This window comes from Falco naumanni, chromosome 4, assembly GCF_017639655.2.
Source record: "Falco naumanni isolate bFalNau1 chromosome 4, bFalNau1.pat, whole genome shotgun sequence".
Taxonomy (NCBI): Eukaryota; Metazoa; Chordata; class Aves; order Falconiformes; family Falconidae; genus Falco; species Falco naumanni.
This window is the reverse complement of record NC_054057.1, coordinates 89,130,150-89,143,326: the sequence shown is the minus strand read 5'-3', so window position 1 is coordinate 89,143,326 and position 13,177 is coordinate 89,130,150. Positions and strand designations below refer to the sequence as shown.

The 13,177-nt window shown below is 55.9% G+C and overlaps 1 protein-coding gene across 1 annotated transcript in view; it reads right to left on the bottom strand.

The window, feature by feature from the left end:
- PLXND1 (plexin D1) overlaps positions 1-4,112 on the bottom strand; it is an 83,700-nt gene extending 79,588 nt beyond the window's left edge. The window contains exon 1 of the mRNA XM_040589797.1: positions 2,668-4,112. Coding sequence (XP_040445731.1) covers positions 2,668-3,996 — 1,329 coding nt within the window. The 5' untranslated portion in view covers positions 3,997-4,112. The remainder of the gene's footprint in view (positions 1-2,667) is intronic.
- Positions 4,113-13,177: the final 9,065 nt, after the last annotated feature.

The window sequence follows — 13,177 nt, the reverse complement described above, 5'->3', positions numbered from 1 at the left end:
AGGGTGCAATGATTTTCCTTTCACACCGCATTACACCTAACAGCCCATGCTCCATATTTGTAACAAGCCTCTACTTCAGCCGAACGCGCGCTCAGAATGAATCAGGCCATCATTAGGTTTTCATTTTTTCTTCCAGAAGGAGCTTAAAACCCAACCACCTAGTCCACATGAAGAACTAATGAACCACACTTTTGATAATACCGAAGCACCTATCAGGCAAAAGAAAACCTGGAAACCCACTAACGTGGAGACTAACTAAGGTGGAGATGTGGAGCTCATAATGGGAAAGCAGCTAGATGCTGATCTGCTTTGCCAAACCAGCTGCTGCTTTAATACATTTTCCTGCTGCGTTCCCAGGGCTGGGACAAAATTATTAGAGTATTTCATTGTCTTGAAGGTGGAAATTGATGTTCGGTTTTTGCAGCACAAAGAAACACAGGATTACAACTCTTCTCTTGACACTGCCACTCTGGGACTTGAAAACAGCTTGTTAACTTGTTGGCAATTCTAATGATTAAGTAAAAGGCAAAAAATCATGAAAGGCTCTCCTTCTGACTGGTAGGAAGGCTTCCCAGCAGGCTTGGTCAGCGGTTTTAGAGGAATACGATTCAAGTAAATGGAAAGCGTAGAAATATTAGGCATGAACGAATATTAATGGTATGCTTCATTTATATCCTGCTGTACTTAACATCAAAGGATCTCAAAGCAGCTTTACAAATGCAATCTCATGCTACGTGTGAGTTAGGTTTCTGAATAATAGTAATAACTACAGGATCATGCGGCAAATCAGGAAACTGAGGCAGTTAGGTTAAATGACTGGTTCAAGGTCAGCGACACAGCACTGTCAGTAGGGACTAAAACCCGATTTTCCCTATCCACACTATATAACTGCCAGCCATACCGCTGTCTCCACGTAAACAAATGTTTTCGCAGCCTGATCTCACCACAATGGTAAACATGGAGGGTTTCTGCTAACTTCTATGGAATCAGCGAGGCTCAGCGATTTCGATCTTCCTCCTCCCAACCTCACACCCCCAATGCCTAACCCCTTCAAGAACACTGCCATCCTTCACAGGCTGCCTTTGTGGCATCAACTGACAACGTGCTCCTAGCCGCCTGCCTCACCGAATGCTTGGAAAGAAGGGCCGCTACCAGGAGCGCACTTTACAGCAGACAGCATCAGGGGCCAGACCCAAAGACGGAGTGAAATCTCATTCCTGCGCTGGGTGTCCTTGGAATCACCAGGGAATTTGCTGTCCAAATACCTCACTGGATACCGTCCTTGATATTTTCAACATTATTAGAGGAGTGTTAGGCCATTATTACTTTCTTTACTGAGCAAAAGTCAGAAAAAACATTATCTTCCCAAGAGTCCTGGAGCACTGAGGAAGCTCAAGGGAAGCGGGTGTCTTTCTGCCTTCCAGTGACAGCTAGGCTGGCAAACTCTCTGAGCACCCTCCACAAGTCTCAGCCTCAATGCATCCTCCTGACCCACCTGGCAGAGACAGTTCAATCCTGCTAGGGGCTGAGGGGCTGATTTGCCTTTATGCTGAGCTTCAGCCACAGCCAACAAGCACTGTGGGTGCCTTCTCATCCTGTAAATAGGATTCCTGACTCCCAGTGACTCCCCTGAGAGCTGTGACCTTGCCAAGGCTTCATGACTGTGCTCCCAGTGTTTAAGACACCCAGTCTTTGTGGAATTAACTCAAAAGCCAGGACAACTACCACATTTCCCGGCTGTCAAGCAGCCTGTACTTTGCCACCAGGGAAAAACTATTCAACTTTGCTAAAGTAGGTCTATGAACCAGTGCATTAAGACTACATATTTTAACACAGCATGGAGATGCCACACTAAACACTCCGGTTACCATGGGAAACCTTTCTCTCCTTGCCACTGGCATTGCACAGGGAAGCCCAAGCCCAAACGCTCTATCTTACCTTGGAAATCACACAGATGTTTTTACGATCTTTGATGGAGCTGAGTTATGCATCCTTCCCAGAGGAAGGGAAAAATGCAGTCTTAAAGCAGTCCTTCTTTCTTTCTGCCTTTCCCAAGCATCACATATCTTCGGTGAGAGGGAAAACAGGCGTCTTTATCTGGCGTCAATATTTACAGCCGCTTGGTAGCAAACCGCGACCATGGCAAACTCCCCTGAAGGCGAGGAGACAAGGCAGCCTGTGCGCGGCCCCTGGCAGGGCCGGCCGGCCGCAGGACGGGACACGGGAAGGGTCGGGACGGCGCTGCGCCCTCCCCCCCCCCTCCCCCGCCGTGCGGGGCACCCACGGGGGAGCGAGGAGCTGCACGCCCGCGAGCCGCCGGGAGAGGGGCGTGGGAAGAGCGGCGGCCCCCGACAGACGGGGGGTCCCGTCCCGTCCCCCCCGACAAACACACTGCCCAGTGCGAGCCCCGCCGCAGGCGTTGGCTGCGGGGGGAAGCAGCCAGGACCCAACCGGCGCGGGACGCGGGGGAGAGCAGCGCGCCCGCCCGCCCGCCCGCAGCGCCTGCGGCCACGGGACGCCCGAGCGAGGCGACGCGGCAGCAGCGGCGGGACGGGACGGGGCTGCCTCCCGCCGGCCACCGGCTCCCCGCGCCCGTCCTGCGCCGGGACGCCCCGTACCCGCTCCCCGCCGCCAGGGCGCCGGCAGGTGCCCGCCGCCCGCCCGTACCTGTATGTTCCGCTTCTCGCAGGCCGGGCCGGTGCCCTGCACCACGCTGTCCAGCACGGTGACCATGCCGGCGGCCGGGCTGACGAAGCAGGAGTTGCGGGCGGCCCGGATCGTCTCCTCGATCTCGGCGAAGCGGAAGACGCAGAGCGCGGACTGCGGCCGCCCCCCGCCGCCGCCGCCGGCCCCGGCCCGCTCGAAGACGCCGAAGAGCAGCTCCTCGGGGGGCGGCGGGGCCGGGTCGGGGACCGCGGGGCTGCGCCAGGCCGCCCGCGCCGGGAAGACGGAGACGAGGCGGGTGAAGGCGTCGGCGGCGCCGCCGCAGCGCAGCCCCAGCTGGATGTAGGACTCTGTCAGCTTCTTGGTCTCGCCGCTGCCGTTGAGGGTGGCCTCGGCCGCCTCGCCCAGGCAGATGCGGGCCAGCAGGCTGTGCGAGGGGCTCTCCTTGTCGCCCGCGTTGGCCTCGCTGTTGAGCGCCAGGTAAGCGTAGGGGCGGCGGGCGGGCGGCGCGGCCCCGCGCTGCAGGAAGGCGCGGACGAAGTTGAGCTTGTGCCGCGCCTTGGCGCCCTGCTTGATCTTGAAGATGTTGTCGTCGGAGGGATTGATGTCGAAGGTAAAGAGCTTGGCCAGGTCGCCGCGGGCGTTGAGGGCACGGATGGCGATCTCGGGCGTGTTCTCGAAGCGGTGGTCCTCCAGGCTGCGGTTGCGGGGGAAGAAGGGGCTGCCGAAGCCGGTGTAGGTGGCGGCCACCAGCAGCCGCGCGCCGCCGCCGCCGCGGCGCAGCACCAGCCCCACGGTGGAGGCGTTGGGGTGGTTGGCCGCCACGTTCAGCATGCTGGGGAAGACGGTGACCGGGTCGCTGCCGCCCGGCGGGAAGCGCACGGCCACGGCCGAGATGTTGGCCATGCTGCGCAGCTGGCAGAGGCCCTGGTAGATGGAGCCGCAGACGACGAGGACGCCCTGCTCGGGGTCGGGCTGCAGGATCTTGTTGTAGTTGTTGGTGAGCACCTTGGGGTGCTCGCAGGAGGCCTGCGGCAGCTGCGGCGCGTGGCACAGCGGGCTGTCTAGCACCGGCCCCACCGCCGCCTCCGCCTCCAGCGCCAGCTCACCCCCCGACAGCTGGAAGAGCCGGTTGACGGCCGCCAGGTAGACGCGGGACCCGGGGCCGTCCAGGGCGAAGTTGTTGGTGGGGGTGGGCGAGAGGAACTTGCGCTGCACCTCTAGGCCGGCGGCGCGGCCGGGCAGCAGCAGCAGGAGCAGCGACGGCAGCAGCGGCAGCAGCAGCAGCGCGGGGGGCCGCAGCTCAGCGCCCGCCGCCGCCGCCGGAGCCATCCCGCCGCCCGCGCCGCCGCGCCGCAGAGTGCATGAGCCCGCCGAGCGGCGGGAGGGGCCGGGCCGCAGGGCCGCTTCCTGCGGAGGCAGCGCACCCGCCGCCGAGCGACGCCCGCGGGAAGTGGCGGCCGCGGCGGGTGCGCGGCGGGGGGCGGCGGGGCGCGCTCACGGCCGCGCCTCCCTCCCTCCGCCCGCCCCCGCCCCGCCCCGCTGGCAGTGCTCCCAGGTCCCGGTGCGGGCCCGTCATGTGAGCGGGATGAAGTTACCGACGTTCCCCGCGCCGCCGGCCGGCCGCGCACCGGGCGGTCCCGGGCAGGGCGGCGGCCCCCCGGCCTCGGGAGCGGCGGCTCCGGGCGCTCAGCCTTTCCCTACGCTGTCTCCGCGTTTTCGAGCCGAGCGGGCCGGGGTGGGGGAAGGCGGGGGAAGAATCGCTTTTCCCTGCTGCGGAACAGCGCGGCGAGCCGGAGCGGGCCGCCCCCGCCCCCCCGTGAGCCGGCCCCGGGACAGGGACGCGGGGAAGCGGCGGTCGGGCTGGCCGGCGCCGCGGCAGGCGGCGCGTGGAGCAGTCAAATAGGCTAAGCACGTAATTGGGGGGGCTCCACCGGGGGTCCCCCCACCTCCCCCGCAGCACGGACGCCGCGCCGGGGGCTGCCGGGCCCGCCCCGCCCCATCCGAGCGGCCGCGCTCGCTGCGGGCTGCGCGCCTCAGGGGAGCGCGGGGGGGCGGCGGCGGCGGCGCGGCCCCGGGACCCTGCTGCCGCCCGCCCGGCGGGACAGCTCCCCGGGGAACGGGGCGGGGGCGAGGCGCGGGCTCCGCCCCCGGGGAAGCTCGGCTTGCCGAGAGCGGAGTTCCGAGTGGACTGTGCATCTCCTCTGCCCTCCAACGGGCTTTTTTTTAACTGTGGAGAAGAAAAAGCCACAGAGGAAGAAGTGATGATATTCCCAATATCCTGATGAGATTCCCGAATTCCACCCGCTGGAATCCACAGCGGGGTGAATGGCCCCGAAACAGCACTGCCTCTGACCCACCCACCCTTACCGGCGTGGGAACACGCTACCTGCGTGGGCGGAGGGGTGGGCTCACGCCCACAGCAGCGCGTCTCCGGCACGTGAAACCCCGCCCGCCCGCCGCGCAGGGGAACGGCCCCGTCACCGAGCAGCGCTGCCGCGTGAGCCCCGTCCCAGGACGGGACACTGCCCGGGGCCGCGCGCTCCGCACCGGGTGCTTTGCCTGCCCGCGTAGCTCATGTCCCTGCGGTCTGAGTTGGAGAGCCCTGAGCGGTTGCCCAGGCCAGCACGCTCACGTCCTGCTGCACTGTCGTGACAGAAGGCACAGCCATAGGCTCAGAAGGGACCCAACTCCCTGGGTAGCACACCCAGGCCCCCATGCAAGAGGGGGGCACGAGTGGGCTCCAGCACACGGCAGATACCCTGGTCGCGGCACTCAGCACTGCATGGGTGCTCCAAGCCGAAGCAGTGGCAGAGCTGACAGCCGTGTGGAGCGGCTATAGGGTGGGGGCTCAGCACCCTTATCTCAAGCCTGAGTTTCCACTAAGAGCAGAGACCTAGCTGGAGCACCTGCACGGTGGAGGAAAGCAAAGGGGAAGCTTGTTGGCTTGGTTTCACCATGCAGCTGCAGCAGTACCTCAGTATAACAGCGCAGGTCCCCTTGTAAGGATTGAGCGCGGAGGCACCTTGCCATGCACAAATAGCCAGCAGCATTTAAAGCAAGGGTGTGGAAATCAAGGCTGATATTTGGTCACTACCACCTGGAAATGCACCGCAGGCAAGCCCTGGGAAGCTGTCCTTGCTCTCCCTGTCCCCAAGCTGTGCTTTCCTACCCTGCCCGTTCCTGTAGCATGTATCTTCATTTATACAAAATGTGTTAGCGAGGCTGATGAGGATTCTGTACGACTTCTGTTCTGAAAAGAAAAATCCTCTGTAGTTGTCTAATCTCATTTCTACACCTGCCAATTTCCCTCTCCCCCTCCCTGTCCTCCTCACCCTCTTCAGAGCACTAATTAATACACAACTGCCTTGGCCACACCATGTCAACCGAAAATGTGCGTTGCATTAAATGCTATGCTTTCGTGCTATCTAACTCATTGTCTCTGCTAATCATAGCCTTAATTGAGTTATTCGCTGTTTTAAAATGTGGTACTCCCAGTTGTTGGTTGGTAGATGTTTGGGGTTTTTTTAACTACAAGTTAGCAGTTTTTAAATGTGATCATTTCTTTAATTGCATAGAAATAAAACCCTGTGATCCCAAACCCTTAATCTGCCTATTTTAGGATTTCTTATGGCTGCTTACCCTGACAGTAGAGCATCTTCCATGTGAAATTAGCCTTTTAAGGCATATCAAATTAGGTTCCAGATTACAGTCAGTTAAAAAAAAAAATTAGGCCAAAGAACATTGAAAAATGTGTGACTTACCCAGAGGTATCCAGTACTGGTTTTGTCAGAAAAAAATCCCCTAGGAGCTCTGACTCCCATTTCCTATGGCAAGCAGTTACCTACACTGATTCTATTACACCCAAAATATTTGTGGTGTTGAAGGATTATTTGACAAAGATTTTATTGTCGTTGTTAGGAAACAATCCTCTGGTAAGATGCTTTGAGGGGAATATTTTCCAGAAACTATTTCCCACCCCTATTATCTGGGCTGTTAGAAGCTCCAGTGAGTATTTCAGGGTAATGCTCCTAATGGAGTAGTAGAGGTTTTTCAATCTCTCATACACAGATCTCGCCATTATTTTTTGTTCAGGAAGAAAAAAAAAGGTCAACATTAAACCACATGCCTCCTGCCATAGACCATCACGCCCCTGCCAAAATCCCTTCCCATTTGACTCCTGCGCAGGTTTAAAGATAACAGCCTTTCAGACATCTCTGTGGGGGAGAGGGGCTGTGTGCACAAGAACTCAAAAACACTTTAATTATTAATAAATATATTTACACGAGAACAGTTTCCCTTTAGGGGAAACATGAGTTACTCATGCAATTACTCAGGTTGTATTGACTCAACACTGTCAAAACCCAGGATCTAATCGCTTTAATACAGGGAGTATAAACATCTATTTATTTAGCGGGTTTATCCACAAGGTACCCATGAAGCGCTCTGTGGATTTGGGAAGAAAGTTCGCCCTTGCACACCAGAGATGGCCGGGTTCGGCTCGGCAGCTCCCAGCTGACACCGGCAGCCTGCGGCAGGGCGTGCGGGACCCCGGGGGCCGTGTGTCCGCAGGGGCCTGGCTCAGGGAGAAGCGCAACGGGCTGTGTCTTTGCTCGGGACACTGGGTGCAGCGGGGAGGCCTGACTGGGGCGGCCATCCTTCATCTGCCCTGCATGGCCCCCTGCAGAGAGGAGCCCTGGGGAGCCCGCTGCCGCAGCGGGCCGCCTGGCACCCTGGCAGAAGAAAGCCGAGGCATGGCCTCAGCCACCCTGGAGCTGCTGCGGGGAGAGCCCAGCTGCCGTTGCACAGCAGGCCAGGCAGTGCATCCGCTCTGACCCAGGCAGCCAGTCCTCTCTTATTTTTTTCTCATCTCCTTCACTCTTCGCCGCTAAGTGTGCTATTTGGGTCATTTTTCTATATGATTGCAGGGCAGGTTGGCAGGAGACCACAAGGTGCATTCACAAACACTTAGCTGACACGTGTTTTGAATCCTTCTGGCCACTCGCTTTCCCTCTTGGAAACCCATGCTGATGGAAAATGGACATTGAATAGCTGCACTGGATCGGAGCAGGGGTGCAGCTCCTGCCTTTTCCCCATCCTGAGAAAGGCTGCTAGCAGTTTTCCAAGAGAAGAGGGTCAGAGGCAGGTGAGAGCCGAGCAGTCATGCTTGCCCAGCCCAGAGCCGGCCGGGACAGGGCTCTCCCTGGAGCGGTGCTTCCAGCGGAGAGGAGCCATGCACCAGGGAAACGCAAGGGGAGCTGAGGAGGAGCTGAGAAGCACTTGGACACAGAGAAATCATCGCCTGAACAAGAGCTGTTCCCTGATCACCCCACTCATCTGATGCTCCACAGTCCTGCCTGCCACCCTGCCTTTGTCCAGTCAGTCGTCAGTGTCTGGTGTCATCAGGCTGGACGCATCAGCAAAGTGCTTAGCAGCTAAGACACTTCAGGGCAGTCAGAAATAACAGAGAGCTTGGAAATAGACTGCTTAGCTATCCTCGGTATAATTTTGGATAAGCGTGGACTGAGTCCCTGTTTTATTGTTATTAATCTGTATTGCAGGCACTGCTCATGGGGAAGGAGGCCAGATTGTCATTACTGTTATTATTAATGATTTAGCACACTGGAGGGAGTCTGCTAGGTGCTTAGCAGAAAGATTAAGACAAGATCACTTCCCAAACGTCCTTTAATCTAAACACATGCTCTGGTGTGGTCTCAGGCTTCTCTGCAAATAGCTACAGCCATGCTCCACTGCCACCCTGCTGCCGGCATCCAGACCCAGTCTAAGCAAGGGGGAGAGGGATTTATGGGGATCTGAGGCACTTTCTGAGTAAAATCATGCTTTTTTTTCCCCCAAGCCTCTTTGTTTTCAACGATGAACCTTTCCCCGTGTAATAGAGAGCACTGCTTCCTTCACAGTATGTGAAGCAGTCATAACCTTGTCTGCAGCATGCAGCCGGCTGACGTGTTCACCGTGAGGGATTTGCCTCCAGAGAGGAGCTGTGCAGACAGAGGTTGTGAGCATGAAAAGGTCTCCTTCTAGGTTAATGACAGATACGGTGCTGGTGAAAGTTCACACACACAATAATGGCAAGATTTTCCAGAGCAGGAGGTTTATCACAAGGCAATAAAAAACCGTGAGTCTTTTGTAGCCTGAGCTGGGGTTTGACCCAGGTGCTGTGGGTGGAAAGGAGTGCTTTCACCATTTGGGCCCTCAGCCAGGATGCAAAAGCAGCCTGTTCCCTGGTTTCCCACATGTCTCCTTGGTGACCTGTTGCTTTTGCTTTCCTTAGAGGCTTAGGAAGGGGTCAGTGCTCAATTGCCCCAGTTTTGCATCAGTCAGGGCTGGAAACATGGCTGGTGAGCTCAAAAGCGTTGCCAGTTCTGCTCTGTGGGAAATTCAGCATTGTGCTCGGGCTAGTGGTGGGTGAAGAAACAATCCCTCCGAGCCCTTGCCTCACTACACGAATGGCCTCGCATCCCTACCCATCCCTGTCCATGCAGATCATGGGGCATCACAGCCAGGTGGGCGGGCATGGGAGAAGGTCCCTCCCTCGGCTGGGTGCCGACCAGCAACAGCCCGAGGGGGGTTCTGGCCAGCGGGTCAGGCTCAATGTGGCTGCAGGGTCAAGGAGGGTTTCATCCAGTTCTGCTCTGAGCTCCAGGGAAACCAAGGGACATGGCAGCTCTCTGAGCTCCAGAGGCGTGCCAGAAACAGGGTGTTTCAAGACCAAGCACCCTGACGGACATCCTATGAGGACAGTACGGGCACATTCTCCAGAGCACAGAGGTGGAAGGATGCCCTGCTTTGTGGTTCCCATCCCAGCACCGGCCTCGATGTCCCGCAGGGGCTGGGCAGCTGCTTCCCGCCGGGTCCCGCGAGCCAGGGCTGCTGCCTGGCTCGTGCCGCCCACACCACGGGGAAGCAGCCAAGCTGGCGCCGTTGCTGCGGGCAGCAGTGGCTTTAGCACCGTTTTGCCTAGACAGGGGGGCTTGCTAAACCCCCCCTGAGAGCGGCAGGGCCCTGCCCGCCCACGGCATTAAGGCTCTCGCTGGAGCAGCAGCAGCAGCCGACACAACAGGGGCTGGCCACGTCTAGCCTGTGTCAGGCTGTCCGTGCAGGCCCTGCACGCCTTGACTGCGTTCCAGCGGTGTAGGATGCAGTTCTTGGCTCTAAGCAAAGGAAGCGAATGCAACATAAAGCAGAGCATCCCCTCGTGGGATTCACAGCGGGGGCCATGCTGATTGTTCAAAACAAAGTGTGGCTGCGTTGGAAATGAGCCTGGTTTTTGCCCCAGGATTCACACATGAAGGCCCTAGCTGACCCAAACAGCAAAGCCCTGCAATAACAACCAGCGAGGCTCATCCTACCAGCTTTGTTCAAACATCTCCGCCAAAGCCTGGAGGAAGTTTTTCCTTATGAAGTCAGGCGGGATCGTGCCGCACTCTTTGCAATATGCTAACTTTCCAGTGAGCAGTTGCTCAATACGTGCTTAAGCAGACAGGCCACCACTACTCATTAACCAAAACAAATGGGAGAGGGGGAAAGCTTACAACACAACAATTGCTTTCAATTAGAGGAAATATCTATTGCCAAAATATGTCAGCCAGATTTGACAGACTACATTTTTAACTGTGTACTACTGAAGAACTGGCTGGACTGCAATGCAGCTTAAACTAAACAGGGATTAAATCCCCTTCCCTTCCTTGCTACAATATAATCACCAGGCTGTAAATACATTATTACAGCCCACACTACCCTTGTTAATTCCAACCAATTTGACTTAACCTCAGTGGCTTCAGCGTTACTCTCTCCCATGTCCACTGGGCTCGTTGAGGCGTCAGTGTTGATGCTCATTATGTGCTTTGAAGTGAAAGGGTTAAACGCAGTTAATCCTAAAACCATTGTTTGCTTTGTACATCTTACTGCAATTCCAAGCATTTTGGTTAAAACCTCATATTGCTTTAAAAGATGGACTGTGTTGCACTGAGCTCTGAGACAGCTCTGTATTTGGCATGTTCAGCTCTAAGCATCTCTGGTCTCCGCCTGGCTGAACAGAGAAGACCCCAGACCAGCTTCAGATGTGCCCTCAACTTGGCAGGGCCTGCCGCTGGCAAACCTCTGTATACCTTAGGTGGCACCTCCCAGCTGCATCTCATGTCCTCAGTTCCTTCTGACAGGCCCTGTCCTAATCCCAGCCCAGCAGCTACAGCTGTCACTTGCCCTGAACCAGCTCTGCAGATGGTGCTGGACCCAGCGCCTGTGTGAAATCATGGGCTTCTGCCAAGGTCAGCCCTGAATTTAGGTCACTTGTCACTGCTGTGACCTTCGGCCAGGCACTTAGCCCTTGCCAAATAAAGCCCTGCGCACCATCCCATAGCTTCTGCATCCAGCTGTGCTGCCTGGTCCTCAGCTGGTTTTAACCCCAGCGTTCTAATGCCAGCCAGCCCCAGCCACAAGCCTTGTTCAGATAGCCCTTGACAGCATCACCTCCAAAACCTACCCGAGCAGTAACTGCCACACCCAGCAGTGAACTGAGCACCAGGATGCTGCCACCAGGGACCCTCCTGGCATTTACCCAGCCCTGGCCCATTGGTCCTGTCCTCCAGCACCCTGAACTTTGCTCCCTGCACCATCCCTGCTTGAACTCCATCCCAGAGGTCCTGCTAGCGACCCCCCTTGCAGCCAGCCCAAGCCTTTCCCCTGCACCCCAATGCCTCCATGCCAAAGGCAAGGCAGCACCCAGACATTATGGGAAAACCCTCCTCATCCCCAGCCTCGCTGCACCCCATGTGGGCCAATCAGGTCCTGCAGCCCTTGTGCCATGCCCGGGCATTGGAATAGAGGTGCAGGGTCAGCCCCTTCAAGCAACTTACGAGCAGGCATCAGTTACAAATGTATGTGCCCACTGCTCTTTACAAGGAAAACAGAAATCTTTTTGTACCTATGTTTTGCAATGGTCTGCTATCTGCAATTTCCAGATAAACCTTTGACGTGCGGTATCCAGCGGCATGTGTTTTATATTGCCTCCAATAGCTGTCTCTCATTATAATGTCACTTGTGGGGTGTCATCTGGTGTTGAATATTTTTGGACATATTGTAAACAGTGTGATCTTGTTCTTGACATTTCCCTGGTGACCCCAACAGTCTTAAAGGTTTACACATTTCTCATGTGCAGTCAACACATTCATTAATCTTAGAGATAAGCCAAAAGTTGAAAGTCACACACACATACATGTATATATATAAAAAAAGAAAAAATACATGTGCGCACATACGCATTTAAAATGTCAGCAAGTCCTAAACTGGGCTAGTTGTAGCATTTTAAACTTTGTAGCAGAAAAGCAAAAAGGAGAGCGATCGGGGAGTTTCAGTTTAGCCTGCAAAGATCCTGTCTATGTACAATCTGCAATGCTTCTGTGCATATATATGTATTTGTGTCCAGACTCCCACAAAATCAATGATGTAAAATATGCGGTGTTACAAAACTGCATATTAATGGGAACACGCACATGAATCTTTATACAAGTCAGACCAGCTTTTTCTTTGGACTGTCAGGATAACCCAGGAGAATCGGCACCCAAAGTACTTCACCCGCAAGTGAATGTGACTGTGAAACCAAGCAGAAGCACTGGCAAAGCAGAGAGAGATACAGCAACCTGCCAATACAACTGAGGAAAGTGGAAAAGGTAATCAAACAGCCTAAATAGTTTAAAAGACCTTTCAACACTCCCTCTGTTTTAAAATGTAAACACCATACGGTTAAAGATTGGGATACTTCTATCACTCGGATGTCAGCTCTTCCATCTTCCTACCTAAACACTAGTCTTTTCGCTGTTTTCACATCCATGTATCACATCGTACATAGGTGCACAGTGTATTTCAGGGGTCGCGGGTGTCACAGGGGGACTCCTTTTCCTCAGCGTCTTCTGCCCCACAAGGGTAGAAGGAATCATACCAATAACACTGCTGTCTTACCTGAGTTCAATGTAAGTGATGTAGCTGCTTACACAGGGTGCAGAGCAATAGCTCCATGGAATCCAATGGCCTGCTTAGCTCCAGAAAGGCTGGGGAAACGGCAGCAACCCTTCGCTTCACAGCGTTCATCTGAAGAGAGAACAATAATGAGCTTTAATAATAATGACGAGTAATGAGCTGCAGGCGTGGGCTCTGTGCTGAAGGTGACAGCCTGGGTGCTGAGCCACTCTGCCTCTCGAGAAAAGGTGAGTGTCAGGAGGACTTGTTCACTGGGGGCTGAATGGAGACAAACCCGGTTCACTCACACCCTTAGGTCAGGTTTGGGCTCCATCAGCTTTTGTGTCCTCCCAGACCTGAACCTGGGATTTTAACCTCCTGTGATCAGCAGCAGAACACCTGTCCTACCCAGGGCAGGAGCCGGTTTTGTCCCCCTCCCACTCTGTCGGACCACCCAGCCCCGAATGCTCGGGGCCAAGCCCAGGGTTGCTTCGCTCCTCCCCGGTAAGTGCCTCAGCCGCCCCCGCCGGGCAGGGGG